At 41.0% G+C, this 16817-nt stretch overlaps 1 protein-coding gene across 3 annotated transcripts in view; it reads right to left on the reverse strand.

The window, feature by feature from the left end:
- GABRB2 (gamma-aminobutyric acid type A receptor subunit beta2) overlaps positions 1–2741 on the reverse strand; it is a 259825-nt gene extending 257084 nt beyond the window's left edge. Inside the window, exons 1-3 of one of the 3 annotated variants that reach the window (XM_002816158.5) lie at positions 2396–2741; positions 901–1129; positions 656–747 (exon numbers count right to left, since the gene is read on the reverse strand). In XM_002816158.5, the coding sequence (XP_002816204.1) occupies positions 656–747; positions 901–977 (169 nt within the window). In that variant the 5' untranslated portion in view covers positions 978–1129; positions 2396–2741. Of the gene's footprint in view, positions 1–655; positions 748–900; positions 1130–1787; positions 2138–2395 lie in introns of those variants that run through there. The other 2 variants (XM_054556184.2, XM_054556185.2) reach the window with 2 other exon arrangements.
- Positions 2742–16817: the final 14076 nt, after the last annotated feature.

Raw genomic sequence — 16817 nt, forward strand, 5'->3', positions numbered from 1 at the left:
TGCACAGGTTTTAACTCTTTGAGCTTCATAAGAGTCTGAAGCAATATTAAATGAGTCTATCAGCATATCTGGGGCTGCAGCCAGAGAGAGATTCTTCTTTCCCCTATCCTCTCTAACCCTCCCATTTTCTCCCTACCCTCCCATCCCCCAGTCCTCCCCACTTCTGTGAGGCTGGGAAGAGTGGATTATACCCAGAAATGAGCCAATGTAACCCTGGCCAGAAGAACTCTTCCAAAGTAGGCAGGCACAGGGGGTTAATGCCACCTCTCAACCAACTGCCTGCACGTCTTGTCCTAAAAAATGTTAACGGTGGCCTTCTGCAATCCAGGTTCTCTCGGCACACCATTAACTAAACTTAAGAGGTTTGTATCTCAACAAAGCAAAGACAGGGAAGCAAAGGATTCATAACAGTGAAGCTGAAAGACAGCAGTCACCAAATTTGAGTACACACTAAGAGGGTCTCATTGAAAGACCACGCAAGTGCTGGGTAGCAATAATCCAGCTTAAGTTTTGATCAGTTTCTCAATATGGTAAAATAGAGACACATTCAGGACACCACATGCACCCACAACTAGGGAGAGGGAAGAGAGCGCGCACAAAGCTCAAAAGACAGCTTCGGCTGTAGCTGGACTTATTTGCAAGGCAACCCCATTACCTCCAAAATCTGGTCTCAGACGAATGTCATAGCCTTTCAGGAGTCTATCCACCGTCTCTTTAACCAGCGACATATTACTAGGGTCATTGACACTAAAGAAAGAAATGACAATAAGCAGGCATCAATAAGGAAGCAGGCACAGCGTTTTCAGCATCGGATCCCTACTACATTTCCCTGCTCACAGAGGTATGCAGACAGAACCCTTCAAAGTGAGAACGGAAAAGAGAAACGCTGGGCACACTTACCTCTGCGCACAGACAGCGGCGATTATTAAGGGGAAGGACCAAATCCCAAAGTAGCCCCTTTTCCGCACTCTCCACATCCCTTTAGTTTTTGATGGAATTGAGGGTTTCACTGAAGAGAGGAGATCCAACTTAGTCTGCCCAGTGCAGTAATTCTAATGTGAGGCGCATGCGCACGGCGTACCAAAACATCAAAGGGGAAGCGGCGGCTGCCGGGGACCGAGCAGATTTCCTTGTTTAAAAAGAAAAAAAAAATTAAAAGGGAAAAAGGAAAAACATATATATGTATAATACATACATATTTGAATAATATAGAAAAGTCACCCCACAGCAGCATCCAGAATAAAATTTTTGTTGTTATCCTTTCGTTAAGACAAAATAACTACAGCGTCTGGTAAGTTTCGGTAGTTGCAAGAGGCAGTTTTGCACCTAGCGGTTTGTGGGGTTTTGGTGTGTGTGTGTGTCCTTTTAAATATGCAAAACCAAATTAGAAAATTAGAGGAGAGCAGGTGTGGGGTGCCAGCGGAAGATGGGTGCCGGTAAGCCCACTTCTGGTCTCAGCTGGACACAGGGGCAAAGAGTTTGAACTTTATTTCCTTGGCAAATAGCATGTCCTGCCTGGGGCTAGACTGGGATGGGGGGGGCGGGGGTTGTGCAGCGGGTGGGAGGAGGGGGGAGGGGGCGTTGGGAGTCGAAGCGGGAAGGAGGGAAAAAACCAATGGGAGGAATGCTGAGCAACCCGTTGGATTTGGGGCGGGGGGTTGGGGAGGCGGGTGCAGAATAAGAAAGGCACAGAAAAATAAAAAAGGAAGAAAGAGAGAGAAAAGAAGAATAAAATAATGGCTGGTCTCTTCCAGTAGTCAAAGAGCAAGCTTTTCTTCACTACTCACGAGCGATTTCTTTCTCCTCTCCTCACCCTTTGCCCCCTATTCCCAGAGAAGAAAACCTCGGGGTCCTGTTTTCTCGCCGTGTGACGTTCCTGACCCGCTAGTCCGGGTTATTTATAGCAGGAGGGGAGGGGGGCGAGGGGAGCAGAAAAGCAATGCTGTCTCTCCAGGTTTGGGTCTGATTCTGCAGTGGGAAGTATTAGTGGGTAGGGTGGGGTTTGGATGAGGGGGAGATGGGACGTGGAGGCGTGAGGGATGCGGGTGACGGGCGCCCTAACGTAGGTGCGGGGGACTGGAGGGCGTGGGCGACGGCACAGCGCAGGAAGGGCAGGTGGCCGGGTGGGACGTGCCCCGGCCAGTCCCCCCGCGCCCCCTCCGCGGCGCGTACCCGCGCGCACACACGTGCAGGCGCACTCCCCACCGGCCGCCATCCCTCCTAACCTCGCGAGCCCGCGCTCACCGCCCACTCCCGCCGCGTGCGGAGCTGGCGCCCCTGGCCCCTGGTCCGGGACACGGGACGGGGACTCCCGGCTGTTCAGGGGCTGTACCTCTGGATACAAGAAGCCCGAGCGGTCCCTAGAAGGCAGGCAAAATGAGGAAGAGCCCCCCACCTCCGGAGGCACTGTGTTCTCCCGCGGTCTCCGCGCCACCTCGTCCTCTTCTTCCCTTCCCCGCGCCCAGGGGACTCGCACACCCAGAGACTGCCTCTTCCCTTCCTCCTGAAGCTCAGGCCGCCTCGCCGTGGCAGCCGGGACCCGGAGGAGGCAGCAAGCTTGGGGTGGGGAAATTGGGGGAGGGAGATACTCAATTCACAAAAGAAGTCTTCCCTCCGCTCCAAGGAAAGAGAGGAGCCACGGGCGGCGTGAGGTGCTACGAGTCTGGGGACACAAGGCCGTCCGAAGGAACCCGAGTCCAAACCAGCGGCTCTCCGGGTACTCCTGAGTTTATCTTGGAACTGGGGAAGAGGCGGGTAGAGTAGGTGCTCCCGTTACCCCTCCCCCAGCCCCACCCTGGGTGAAGAACTGGAAAGGCCAGAGCTCAAATCTCTATTCTGGACCCCAATGCTTAGCCTCTCACTGCTGCTGCCAGTCATGGTCACTATTAAGTGAGTGCTTACTTCGCGCCAGAGCGCTGCATTCATTAATTCTGACAACAGTTCTAGCGTTTAGCTATCACTTCAGTGTCCCCATTTTATAGATTCAGAAATTGGCTCACTGAAGTCAAGAAGCTTGCCCAAGGTCACTCAGATGGTATGAGGTGAAACCAGGATTGGACTTCAGAGCCAGCGTTCCTAACCACTGAACTAGACAGCCTAGACTCCGGAGTCTCCTGAGTCAGCGACCTTGCCCGCTGCCAGCGCTTTGCTGCGGCGGGTCAAGCTCCCGGCGCCCGAGGAGCCCGCGGCGGCTGCGGGTGGAGTTGCGCGCGGACCGCGCCAGCTAGACCCGGCCGGTGTCTGCGGAGAGGAGGGGTCGCCGGCCCGCAGGGTTGGCGGCAGGCGGCGGGAGTAGCTCCACAGGCTTGCGACCCCCGCAGCCCTGGGGGCTCCTCAGGGTCCGGTTCCGTGCTGCACTCTTGACCCACTTACCTTCCGATAACCTTTCCCCTCCCCAACTTCGGTCAGAGGGTCATCTGGGGGCAGTTTGTGGGGATGACTCCAGGGGAAGTGTGGAGGCGGGAGGGCTGTGAAAGGGGGGAATCCGACAGCTCCTCTGGGATGGATGATAAACGGGAAAAGAAAGCCGAGTTCCTTCACCGACCAAGGGAGTTTCTAGGTTAGGAACAGGTAAAGCCCAGCACCATGAACATAGTGCTGATCTACTGTGCGGCGCTCTATAGACTCCCAGGCTCATAGGAGCCCAGCCAAAGACACACGCGCGAGTACTCACACACACGCACACACACATACACACGAGGGTGGGGGAGGAAGGTCTGTAAGTCTCCCATCTGTAGTTACTTGGGTTTAGCGTTACCTCAGAGTGTACAATGATGGCCAAGGAAAACTGCTGATTTTCCTTTCTCTTTACTCCTATACACAGTGAGACTCTTTTGCACCAGCTGAGTAGAATGATGGGTCGGGGGAGGAGCGGGGTGGGGGTGGGGGGGTTAGGACATTATCAGCATGATGTCCAGAAGATTCCTAAAGCAGTTTAGTCTCAAGTAACCAAATGATGAAGCCCTAAAATGCTCCCCTTCCCCTCGAACCTCTAACACATCTCAAAATAGAGTTTTCCTTCTGACCCTTAGTTACCCACGTTTGTTCTTTCTGCACCATCAGCCCCTTCTACCTAGGCTCGCTTCAGTGTAGGTTGAGAGAACAAAATTCAGTAGACAGAACAAACCACAAATTCTGTCACCCATCTATAATGATAATAATAATAATAATGGCCCAGGGAATGATGAAACAAGTATATATTAAAGGTCTACTATATACAGAAAATTAAGAAAGAGAGGGGCAAAGAGTTAAAACGAAAATAACTTGCATCTCAGCAAGTAAAATAGTGTAGTGTAAACTGAGAGCATAAAAGAACTGGAGGTAAATCTTTGGGTTCAAAACCCAGGTCAAATACTTTGTAACTCAGGCAAGTCATTTAACCTCTAAGCCTCAGTTTCCTCTTCTGGAAAACTGAGAAGGAAAAGAATACCCTCTCCACTGGATTGCTCTAGAATGAAATAAATATATGTGTAGTATTTGACTGTGATTAATAAATATTAGTAATCTTTTAATGAATAAGCCATAATGAATGTACAGGAAAACAAACAAGGTTTAGTGTCACTCAGCTATAAAGATTGAGTAGATATAGATTTGGTGCCATTATTATTATTATTGTTATTTAAATATACTTTAAGTTATGGGATACATGTGCAGAACGTGTAGGTTTGTTACATAGGTATACACGTGCTGCGGTGGTTTGCTGTGCTCATCAACCGGTCATCTACATTAGGTATTTCTCCTAATGCTATCCCTACCCTAGCCCCTCACCCGCCGACAGGCTCTGGTGTGTGATGTTCCCCTCCCTGTGTCCATGTGTTTTCATTGTTGAACTTCCACTTATGAGTGAGAACATGCAGTGTTTGGTTTTCTGTTCCTGTGTTAGTTTGCTGAGAATGATGGTTTCCAGCTTCATCCATGTCCCTGCAAAGGACATGAACTCATCCGTTTTTATGGCTGCATAGTATTCCATGGTGTATATGTGCCACATTTTCTTTATCCAGTCTATCGTTGATGGGCATTTGGGTGGGTTCCAAGTCTTTGCTATTGTGAATAGTGCTGCAATATACATACGTGTGCATGTGTCTTTATAGTAGAATGGTTTATAATCCTTTGGGTATATACCCAGTAATGGCATTGCTGGGTCAAATGGTATTTCTGGTTCTAGATCCTTGAGGAATCACCACCCTGTCTTCCACAATGGTTGAACTAATTTACACTTCCACCAACAGTATAAAAGCATTCCTATTCCTCCGCATCCTCTCCAGCATCTGTTGTTTTCTGACTTTTTAATGATCACGATTCTAACTGGCATGAGATGATGTCTCATTGTGGTTTTGATTTGCATTTCTCTAATGACCAGTGATGATGAGCTTTTTTTCATATGTTTGTTGGCTACATAAATGTCTTCTTTAGATAAGTGTCTGTTTATATCCTTTGCTTATTTTTTGATGGGGTTGTTTGTTTTTCCCTTGTAAATCTGTTTAAGTTCCTTGTAGATTCTGGATATTAGTCCTTTGTCAGACAGACAGATTGTAAAAATTTTCTCCCATTTTGTAGGTTGCCTGTTCACTCTGATGGTAGTTTCTTTTGCTGTTCAGAAGCTCTTTAGTTTAATTATATACCATTTGTCATTTTCACATTTGTTGCCATTGCTTTTAGTATTTTAGTCATGAAGGCTTTGCCCATGACTGTGTCCTGAATGGTATTGCCTAGGTTTTCTTCTAGGGTTTTTATGATCTTAGGTCTTACATGTAAGTCTTTAATCCATCTCGAGTTAATTTTTGTATAAGGTGTAAGGAAGGGGTCCAGTTTCAGTTTTCTGCATATGGCTAGCCAGTTTTCACAACACCATTTATTAAATAGGGAATCCTTTCCCTATTGCTTGTTTTTGTCAGATTTGTCAAAGATCAGATGGTTGTAGATGTGTGGCATTATTTCTGAGGCCTCTGTTCTGTTCCATTTGTCTGTATACCTATTTTGGCACCAGTACCATGCTGTTTTGGTTACTGTAGCCTTGTAGTATAGTTTGAAGTCAGGTAGCATGATGCCTCCAGCTTTGTTCTTTTTGTTTAGGAATGTCTTGGCTATACAGGCTCTTTTTTGGTTCCAAATGAAATTTAAAGTAGTTTTTTTCTAATTGTGTGAAGAAAGTCAATGGTAGCTTGGTGGGGATAGCATTGAATCTATAAATTACTTTGGGTAGTATGGCCATTTTCACCATATTGATTCGTCTTATCCATGGGCATGGAATGTTTTTCCATTTGTTTGTATCCTCTCTTACTTCCTTTAGCGGTGGTTTGTAGTTCTCCTTGAAGAGGTCCTTCACATCCCTTGTAAGTTGTATTTCTAGGTATTTTATTCTCTTTGCAGCAATTGTGAATGGGAGTTCACTCATGATTTTGCTCTCTGTCTATTATTGGTGTATAGGAATGCTTGTGATTTTTGCACACTGATTTTGTTTCCTGAGACTTTGCTGAAGTTGCTTATCAGCTTAAGGAGATTTGGGGCCAAGACGATGGGGTTTTCTAAATAGACAATCATGTCATCTGCAAACAGAGACAATTTGACTTCCTCTCTTCCTATTTGAATACCCTTTATTTCTTTCTCTTGCTTGATTGGTGCCATTATTATAAGTCAGCCTGAGAATAAAGGAGCAGACATTTCATGGGAATTAAGGAAGGGTGAAGAAGAAGAAGATGTATTAAAAATCCAAGCAGCAATCAAACAGAGAAAAGATTAAAGAATATGTTTTCTCTATGCAATAACATCTCAGGGATATCCCTTACCAACAACAGTAACTAATATAATTAAAAATACGTTTCTGGCTGGGCATGGTGGCTCATGCCTGTAATCCCAGCACTTTGGGAGGCTGAGGAGGGCAGATCACAGGTCAGGAGACCAGACCATCCTGGCTAACACGGTGAAACCCCGTCTGTACTAAAACTACAAAAAAATTAGCCGGGCATGGTGGCACGCGCCTGTAGTCTCAGCTACCCCAGAGCCTGAGGCAGAAGAATGGCTTGAACCCGGGAGGCAGAGATTGTAGTGAGCCAAGATCGCGCCAATGCACTCCAGCCTGGTGAAAGAGTGAGACTATGTCTCAAAAACAAACAAAAAAACATTTTCGACTAGTTACAAAACTAAGGTCAACTTATGCCTAAAGTGAGTCTCAGTCATACAACAGGAGCAACACTGGCCATCTATCTGGACTTTGCTGACAATCCTGCCTCAGAAGATGCAAAATGAGAACAATAACATGGAATCTGGAGATGTGTTAGTTGCTGAAGAGTATCCTCCACGATCCCAAATGTAGAGTGAGAAGGCAAAATGTAAGTACTCTTAACAGGCCATATTTCAAAATCATCTCAGCATGAAACATATAAATACAAGTTTAAAAACCAACCATCTTCCATTAGTCTTTAATGTAATATGGAAACATTATTCAGTAAATATGTAGCAGGCTTCTAATCTTTTTCTTTTTGAATTTTATTATTATTATTATACTTTAAGTTTTAAGGTACATGTGCACAACGTGCAGGTTTGTTACATATGTATACATGTGCCATGTTGGTGTGCTGCACCCATTAACTCGTCATTTACGTTAGGTATATCTCCTGATGCTATCCCTCTCCCCTCCCCCCACCCCACAACAGGCCCTGGTATGTGATGTTCCCCTTCCTGTGTCCATGTGTTCTCATTGTTCAGTTTCCACCTATGAGTGAGAACATGTGGTGTTTGGTTTTTTGTCCTTGCGATAGTTTGCTGAGAATGATGGTTTCCAGTTTCATCCATGTCCCTGCAAAGGACATGAACTCATCATTTTTTATGGCTGCATAGTATTCCATGGTGTATATGTGCCACATTTTCTTAATCCAGTCTATCATTGTTGGACATTTGGGTTGGTTCCAAGTCTTTGCTATTGTGAATAGTGCTGCAATAAACATACGTGTGCATGTGTCTTTATAGCAGCATGATTTATATAATCCTTTGAGTATATACCCAGTAATGGGATGACTGGGTCAAATGGTATTTCTAGTTCTAGATCCCTGAGGAATCGCCACACTGACTTCCACAATGGTTGAACTAGTTTACAGTCCCACCAACAGTGTAGAAGTGTTCCTATTTCTCCACATCCTCTGAAGCACCTGTTGTTTCCTGACTTTTTAATGATCGCCATTCTAACTGGTGTGAGATGGTATCTCATTGTGGTTTTGATTTCAAAATTGTTTTACAAGTACTGGGGGATGGTGTGCAGAAAAAGCAAACATGTGGTCCTTTTCCTCTTGGATTTTATGCTGTAGTGTAGGAAGGAGCCAAGAGCCATCATGGAATTTATTATATGTATAACATGTAAACTGGGAAAGATAGGAGATTATGGAATTCATAATTGGTGCAGATAACTCAATTTGAGGATTTGGTAAAAGCTTTTTTCTGATGAAGTCATGCTTCAGTGGAAATTTCAAAGCTATGCTAGCCGAATAAAAGATTGTGGGAAGAAAGTTCCAGACAGAGGAAATAGTATGTACAAACATCCTGAGTCAAGAGAGGATGGCATGAATGAAGAATGAAGGAAGAACAGTCAGACTAGAGGACAAGGGCAAGAGTGGCTGTTGACACAGTTGAAAATTACAGACCATGATAGGTTGAAGCAGAGGGGTGACAGGATGAGTTTTAATCACACTGGAGGAAGATGATAATGGCTGTAGGGGATCTGTTAGGAAGCTATTGCAAGAATCCAGGTGAGAGGTGATGTTGTTCTGAACTATAATAGTGACAGTGAAGATGAAGAGAAGTGACCATAGTCATGCGGAGGAAGTGGCTGAACTTTGTGACAGATGTAATGTGGAGAATGAGATGGGGAAGGAAGGATTCAAGCATGACTCATACATTCCTGGCTTGAGGAACTCAGTGGTGGTGGTAGAAGAAAGTTGATGAGGGTGATACATCTAGTTTGGGTCATGTTGAGTTCAGGGTACCTGCTAGCTATCCAAGGTACGCTAGACATTTTGATAAATGCACCTGAAGCTCAGCACCAAGGGCTGGGCTGGGGCCAGTGCAAAATCTCCATGCTCCATCTTGACAGTATATTTCCCTTTCTTTATTTAATTTTTCTCTGTATAATTCATAACTGTGTAATTATAACTGTATTTTACCCATTTTATATCCATCTTCCTTCATGGAAAGAAAGTTTTAAAAAAATTGTGATTTTTGTTGGCTTGGTCATTGTTGTATCCCAGTAACTAGTTCCCATAGTAGACATCTAACACGTATGTTTTGAATGAATGAGTGTATATTTGATGATCCTGAAGATGTAATCCACTTATATTATGAAAGTATATGAAGAATAAACAGACTGGGAAGACTGGAATGCCGAGAAGATAAACTTCTGGTAAAGGACAGTTGCAGCCACCAGAAGGGTCAAATTAACATTGACACGGAAGGTAGAAAGAAAATGAGTGTGGTGTGATCACAGCCAAGGAAACAGAATATTCTGATGAAGGATGGACTAATCAACTGTATTAAATCATTTCCAAAGATTTTGCATTTTAGAACAGGTATTATGGTTTATAGTGTACAGTTCAAGAGTAAGTCACTCTGTCCTTCTGCCCCCATGATCCTCTTTCTAAAAACTAACACAGTTCATTTTCTGGAGGGAATAGTAATGAGATAGTTCATATCATAGCCTTTCATCTGTTAACAAACAGGTATGAAATACGTCCACAGGTGCCAGGTAGCCCTCCCTGCCTTACTGCTGCTGGTGAAGCAGCAGAATTATGATTTTGAAGAAGGTTCTCATGGAATGTGTATTACCTGTTTTGCCTAATCATTTAAACTTTTGAATTCATAATTCTTTAAATAAATGAATAAAAGGTCTCTTAGCTCTGAATATTGATTGGGGTCTTTTGAAATAGTGTGCAGAAATTTCAGTAATATTGAAGGGTAGGAAGAAAGTCAGAAATAACATGTAGAAAGAAAATATATGCCTAATACTGTCAGCATATACAATAGCACAGACTTTCCAATTACTAATAAATTGTCAGATATATGGCTTTCTGAGCCTGTGTAATATACATATAAGAACTCTTTTAAATAACCTTTTCATGTATCTTATATATAAATGTAGTTTTATTTATGTTATGTACTAAATTGTATGTCTATAGTAGTTTAAATTTTATTAAATATTTTTCCCTTACGCTCATCAAAAATGCCCCTAATTTATTTGTCTGGCAAACCTTGCCTTCATAAGTACTGGAAAAGAAATTTCTCCTAAATTACCATAAATTCCATATTATGTGTTTATGACTTAATGAGATTTTACTGTGCAGAATTAGAAATGCAAATTACATGTCTACTGAGTCCACTTTCTCCTTCAGCAGGTATAACTAATGCTATACATAAGTTTCTGTAAAACTATCAGCCATATTAACCCTTATGACATAGAAATCAATTTAGATTATTTAACTAAAAATATAATATAAATAATAAAATAAGACCAATGTGTCACTGTTCCAAATCCTGTCTCTATTGTAACTTATTTAATCCTTACAATATACCTGTAAAAATGTTCATGATTTTTATCCCCATTTTATATGTGAGGAAACAGCAGCAAAAATTAATAGCTCTAAGATCACACAGTTAATTTTTTAAAAAGTTAAAGGGCTTGGGCCCTTCCTGACAAGTATATGACTTTGTAAATGAAACTCCTGTAGATTTATCTACTGTGCATTCTCAGCTTGTCTCATTCACCGAGTTAATATAATAGAAACAAAACCTCAGCCCAGTCAGAGGATCTCTGCACTTTAACAATCAAATGACTAATAGGAAATTTTGAGAATTGAGTTTCTGGGCATCTTTTAAAGGAGGACTACCTCAGATTAATCGATCTTCCAGAGCGTAGAAAGAAAAGTATGCCTCAGAGTACAAAATGAAATTAGTGATGCTTCCAATGGAGGTAAAATTGTTGTATGAGGAAATTACCTAAGCTCTGACACCGTGGGGATGCTAATTATATTCACATACTGTCTTGGAAGAAATAAAGCACCACATCCTTTATGCTAGAAAAGGATAAAATGGGAAGGAAGTCCCTTTTTACCAACTGCTATTCAAAGTCCCAAGGAGGGAGAAGAGATATGCCTTATCAATGAGCAAAACTGATGTACAAACAAGAACATTAAAAAGTCTGAGCAATAATTTCTCAAAATCCCTATCAGGTTGGTTTCTTAGGGATGGCCATTGACAGATAGCCAAAGATAGCTAATCCAATGTGTAAAATGGGATTTTCCAGAAGGTGGGTCATGCATCTCAAAGGCCTTTCCCAATGCTCCTTTACTAGAACTGTGTATCCACTTATATACCATAGTTAGGGATCCTAAGGTTAATAAGTCTTTTGCGGCTCTACCAAAACTCTTGAAATTCTAAAAAATGTACATTATGACTCTAAATTTAAAAAATACTTGAATGTTGAAATTAATGTTTAATTAAATGTCTATGACATGTAATACCGTGCCTATAATTATACATGATTATATTCAATATAGGAAATATAAACTTTAATCTGCTTTGTATTATGTGTCAAGGGGTCTCCACAACTTGAAGAACTTGGACATATGATGGTTTTTCAAAGCTCCAGGTAGCTACAGCCTCAGGCAGAGTTAATCACTTTCAAATTCTATGCATCTAAAGCCAATTGCAGTGTTCTGTTCTTTTTTTCCCCTTAAATCCTTTTTTAAGGCATTCCATTGCTAATTCTACAAGAAACAAGACGGTATTTTACTTTTGTTTTTATTAGCCAATGTATTATACTCAGCACACTTACTTAACTTGTATTAGCACTTGTAAGTTATAATTACAATTATTATTTTTGTTAATACTTATAGAGTGCTGACTTACTAGCTTGTTTACTCTTTGATGAACAACAATAATTCATTTTTCATTTAATTCTTTCAAGCTTATGTGTAGTGCTTTTGGGGTTGTAAGTGACAGAAACCAAGCACAAACTATCTCAGACAAGTGAATTTTTGGTCATATAGCTGAAACTGTCAAGGATGAGCAGCATTGAGGACAGGTGTATTCAGGGGCTTAAGCTATTTTGTTTCTCAATTCCATTTTATGAAAATTGGCCACATTCTTAGGTGGGGTCTCTTGTCAAAATGACAAGCAAGCAGCTACTCCACTTTAGCAACCCTGAGATTAACAATTTGGTAACACCAAAATTACAAGATAAAATATTGTGTGAAGGCTTGGATCATAGTCCTATATTCAACCAATCATTTGCTCTGATCAATGATCTTGTGCCCACCTCCGGTCCTGAAGCTGGAGTAAACTGTATTTAAACCATGTGGACCATGGGTTGTTGAGGAATGAGAACCCAGAGAAGGATACTTAACATATTGTTTCTACAAAGAGGAGGAATGGATCCGGAACAGGCAAAAGTCAAAGATGTCTACTATGGGCAGAATAGGTGTCATTACTAACCTCATCTTTTCGATAAATCAGTTGTGGCATAGGGACTTGAATATGGCTAAAAGAGAGACCCAAATTCACCACATCCATCTTACATTAATGTCCTTGTAACTGTCCTGTAAAGATGAATGAATGAATGAATGAATACATAAATCTAGAACATCTGTGATCTCATATTCATGTCAATTATGGTTGATTGCTACTTACATTTTAGCAATCTGCATAGTCATATGTGAAACAACCACCTCAAAATTGTTTGAAAATAGTCATGGTATAACTGGATGAATATAAGTAAATACATGCAGGAATTGATACAAAAATTTAATAAAATTATAAGCAAGAATGGCTAGGGATAGAAGGTCCTGAAAATTCAATATTTGAGTAACTGAGTACTACTAGTAAAAATATTATAATGTTAGTGCTAAATAATTGCATTAACTTCACTTCTACATAGTAAAACTTGATTAATATTTGTTGAATAAATAAACATTTGAATGAATAAATTCCTCAAAAACCTTTTTGGCTGCCTGATATGGTTTGACTGTGGCTTCACCCAAAATCTCATCTTGAATTGTAATTTGCATAATCCCCATAATCTCCATGTGTCAAGGGAGAGACCAGGTAGAGGTAATTGAATTGTGGGGCTGCTTTCACCCATGCTGTTCTTGTGGTAGTGCATGAGTTCTCACGAGATCTGATTGTTTTATAAGTGTTTGTGTTCATTTCTTCTTCCTACTGCCTTGTGAAGTGGGGGCCTTGTTTCACCCTCACCTTCCCCCATGATTGTAAGTTTCCTGAGGCCTCCTTAGCCATACTGAACTCTGAGTCAATTAAGCTTCTTTCTTTTATAAATTACCCAGTATCAAGGAGTTCTTTATAGCAGTGTGAAAATGAACTAAAATGTTGCCTAAGCATTTAAATATGTCCCATGCTAATAATCATAAGATAGTTTCTAAATTTTTGTTAACATATGATTTATTTTAATAATAAAAATATATTATTGTATATAGTATTTAAAATATATGTCATTGTGGATAGAAAATGACCTTCCTAGCCAGGCATAGTGGCTCACGCCTGTAATCCCAGCATTTTGGGAGGCCAAGGCGGGCGAATCACGAGGTCAGGAGTTCGAGACCAGCCTGACCAACATGGTGAAACTCTACTGAAAATACAAAAATTAGCCGGGCATGGTGGCGGGTGCCTGTAGTCCCAGCTACTCAGGAGGCTGAGGCAGGAGAATTGCTTGAACCTGGGACATGGAGGTTGCAGTGAGTTGAGAGCTGAAATCGTGCCACTGCACTCCAGCCTGGGTGACAGAGCGAGATACTGTCTCAAAAAAAAAAAAAAAAAAAAAAGAAAAAAGAAAATGACCTTCCCTGATACTTATATTCTAACCTCTCTACACTTTTTTTAATTTTCACAAAACACTATGAGGTATATTCTAATATTATCTTCATTTGACAATATTCTGAAAATGTCAAAGGTTTTGCGATTAAGAAAAGCGTCTTTTCAGAAACAGAAGAATGGAGAATAACGAGTCAAAGTTGTCAGAGTGAAGATTTTCTTTAATTGGAAACCTAATGAGTAGGTGATAATAACCACTGTTTTCTTTCATTTGTTTTAGCATGGTTATCTCATAATAGAAAAGGCATGAAGACGTTTTTTGTTCCTAGTTCCTGAGAAGATTAATTTGGTTCTAGCTTCAAATAAGATGATTAAGGGCTGTGAGTGGAAGTGTTCCTACTGAGGGTGTGGTATGTGGTGGCGTAGAGCAAAGTCATAGCTCTGTAAGATAAAGTCTTTTGCAGGAAAGAAAGTCCAACAACCAATTCTACTGATGTTTATTTTTTAAAATATAATTTCTTTTAATGTGAGCTCAGAATTAAGTGATTGGCTCTTGAAACCAGTGATGCATCAACAAGAACCAATGAGTACTTTGGGGATTTGGTATGTTCCAACCATGCATTTTGTCCAGAATTGTGCATGTGGATTGTTCAGGAGATGATTTTGTATATTACATGGACATGTGTTGTAAATTTAAGGAAAATAGATAAAGTAGTAATGTAGTTGGTGCTTGGGTGTGACAAAAATAATGTAGGTGGTATGCCAACATTTGGGAATCGTTGACTAAACAAATTAGGAAGGAACTATCTGCCAAATTTCTGTAAGAGAAATTCTCATACTTTAAGCTGAAGTGAGGAACTTCCAACTCTTAAGTGTCTGTGGTTATTAGAAGTCCCTAGTGTGGGTGATCAGCAGCCATGAGATGTGAGGTGAATATGAACATCATCAGACAACAAGGTCACCTTTTTGACACAGGGATCAAAATCTAATTCAGGAATTCAGTGAATATACTGACCCTCTGTGTATGTGGACATGTTCTGCAGGGAACAAACAGATGAATTTACAATATTATTCCCCTCAAGAAGCTTACAGGGGGAGGGGGGGAGGAAGAATGGCAAAAATAATTACAATTAGTCTAAGCAGCAGAATATTAATGTCACAAGAAACAAAGGAAGAAGGGAATAATCCAAGGGGATTGCAGGAAAAGAGAGATCAGAACTGGCTGGGAGTAAATGGGAAAGCCTTTACTGAAAACATGCTACTTGAAATGGACCTTGAAGGATGGCCAAGATATTATTGCAGTTTTTAGGGGGTGATGGGAGGTTTGAAATAAATTTTTGCATAAATGTAGCATCTAGCTAAAGTACAAAATCGGCCAAGTTGTGAAGATCCTTGATATCAGGATGAGGATTTCAAATGATGTAGATAGATGTAGGGTACTCTGGGATCTAGTCCTCCTTCCATCTTTCATCAGCAATGTTATAGTTGCTACATCATTTTTATCAGGGATCAGCTGACTTGTTATGATAACAAGTATCAGGTTTTGCAGGATACTCTGATCCACAGTAGTATGAAAGCAGCCATAAAAAAACAGTAAAGGTGAGTCATGATTTAATAGGAGTAATGGAAAAGGTTGAAAAAAAAAAAGGAAAAACACAGTAAGATTTTTATCCAGAAAGAAATAAACAACCAAACTAGCAATTTATCATGTTACACAAATAGGCACTAGTAATCTGAGAGGGTCTTTTATGTTACCTCCATTTTTAAAGGGGCATGAGAGTATTTGAAAAGAATGGCATGACATCGTAGATCATTTTAATCTTAGTGTGAAGTTGAGCTGACTAGAGGAAAAAACCTCAGATCTCAGATTCTTTTAAAATTATACTGGAAATGTACTGAAGAATTTACTGTAAAAAATAGTAAAATGGATGCTTATCTAATTGTTCTATTTATTTCCTTGGGAGCTGGGGTAGGTAGTACCCATAGAGAAGCTCGCTGTCCCCTTCCATTCTTCTATAAGGAAGGGAAGAATAAATGGGACGGGAGAAAAGAGAACCATTAAGATGTTATTTTAACTGAAAGTTCTGGGAGAGTAATTTTTTTTTTTTAAAAAAGCTAAAATTTAAAGATTAAATAAAACAGATATCAGAGAAAACAGCTTCTGAAGATAGCAAATCAAACTTACAGATTTGGAAAGACCCTGAAGCAATCATTGATATATTACAGAAAATAGGCAGTTCATTTGAAAATTCATAGATAAAACAAGAAACTTCAAAGAGGTATCTAGCTTGCCGCGGGCATCTTTGATCTACACCTTTAAACAGGTTATGTATTTTTCTCTATTATTAAAGGCATGCAAAAGATGGTTATGTTGGTGCAGGCTCTCAAGATGCCCATCACCAGTGATTATGAGGTGAGGAATAGAACAATTCTTGAGAAACTTACACACCAGAGCTTCCTCATAGGATCAGACTCAGCCTATCCTCTACACGGCTCTTGCTTGAAACCTCCCTTGTCTTAGTTTCCCTCTTTCCCTGTCTTACTTTTTCCTGTTTCTCATCATCTGCACAGAAATCCTTCTCTCAAGGTCAGCTTCTGGGAATTGAACCTAACACAATTGGGTACTTTTGGATGCATTCTGGAGGAGAACTGTTTCTGGAAAATAAGACGTCCTTACTGGAACTCTGCAGATGAGAATGACACCATGAGTCGTGGAAGAACAATAACTAGCTGCTGTGTTGTTAACACTACTTGTATGATTTTTTGAGACATGGGGTGACTCCCAAGTTACATTCTCTTCCTTTCAGTTGTATCAAATGTAAAATGAGAGTGTAAAACTGGGTGATTGCTAAAGTTCCTTCCAGCTGGAAAAATTCTATGATGTAAATCAGGGGTTGGCAAATTATGGACCTCTGGCCAAGTCCAGCCATACCTCCTTTTTTTTTGAGTAAAGTTTTACTGGAACGCAGCACTGCTCATTAGTTTAGGTATTGTTTATACCTGCTTCATGC

This window comes from Pongo abelii, chromosome 4 (genome assembly GCF_028885655.2).
Source record: "Pongo abelii isolate AG06213 chromosome 4, NHGRI_mPonAbe1-v2.0_pri, whole genome shotgun sequence".
NCBI classification, from domain to species: Eukaryota; Metazoa; Chordata; class Mammalia; order Primates; family Hominidae; genus Pongo; species Pongo abelii.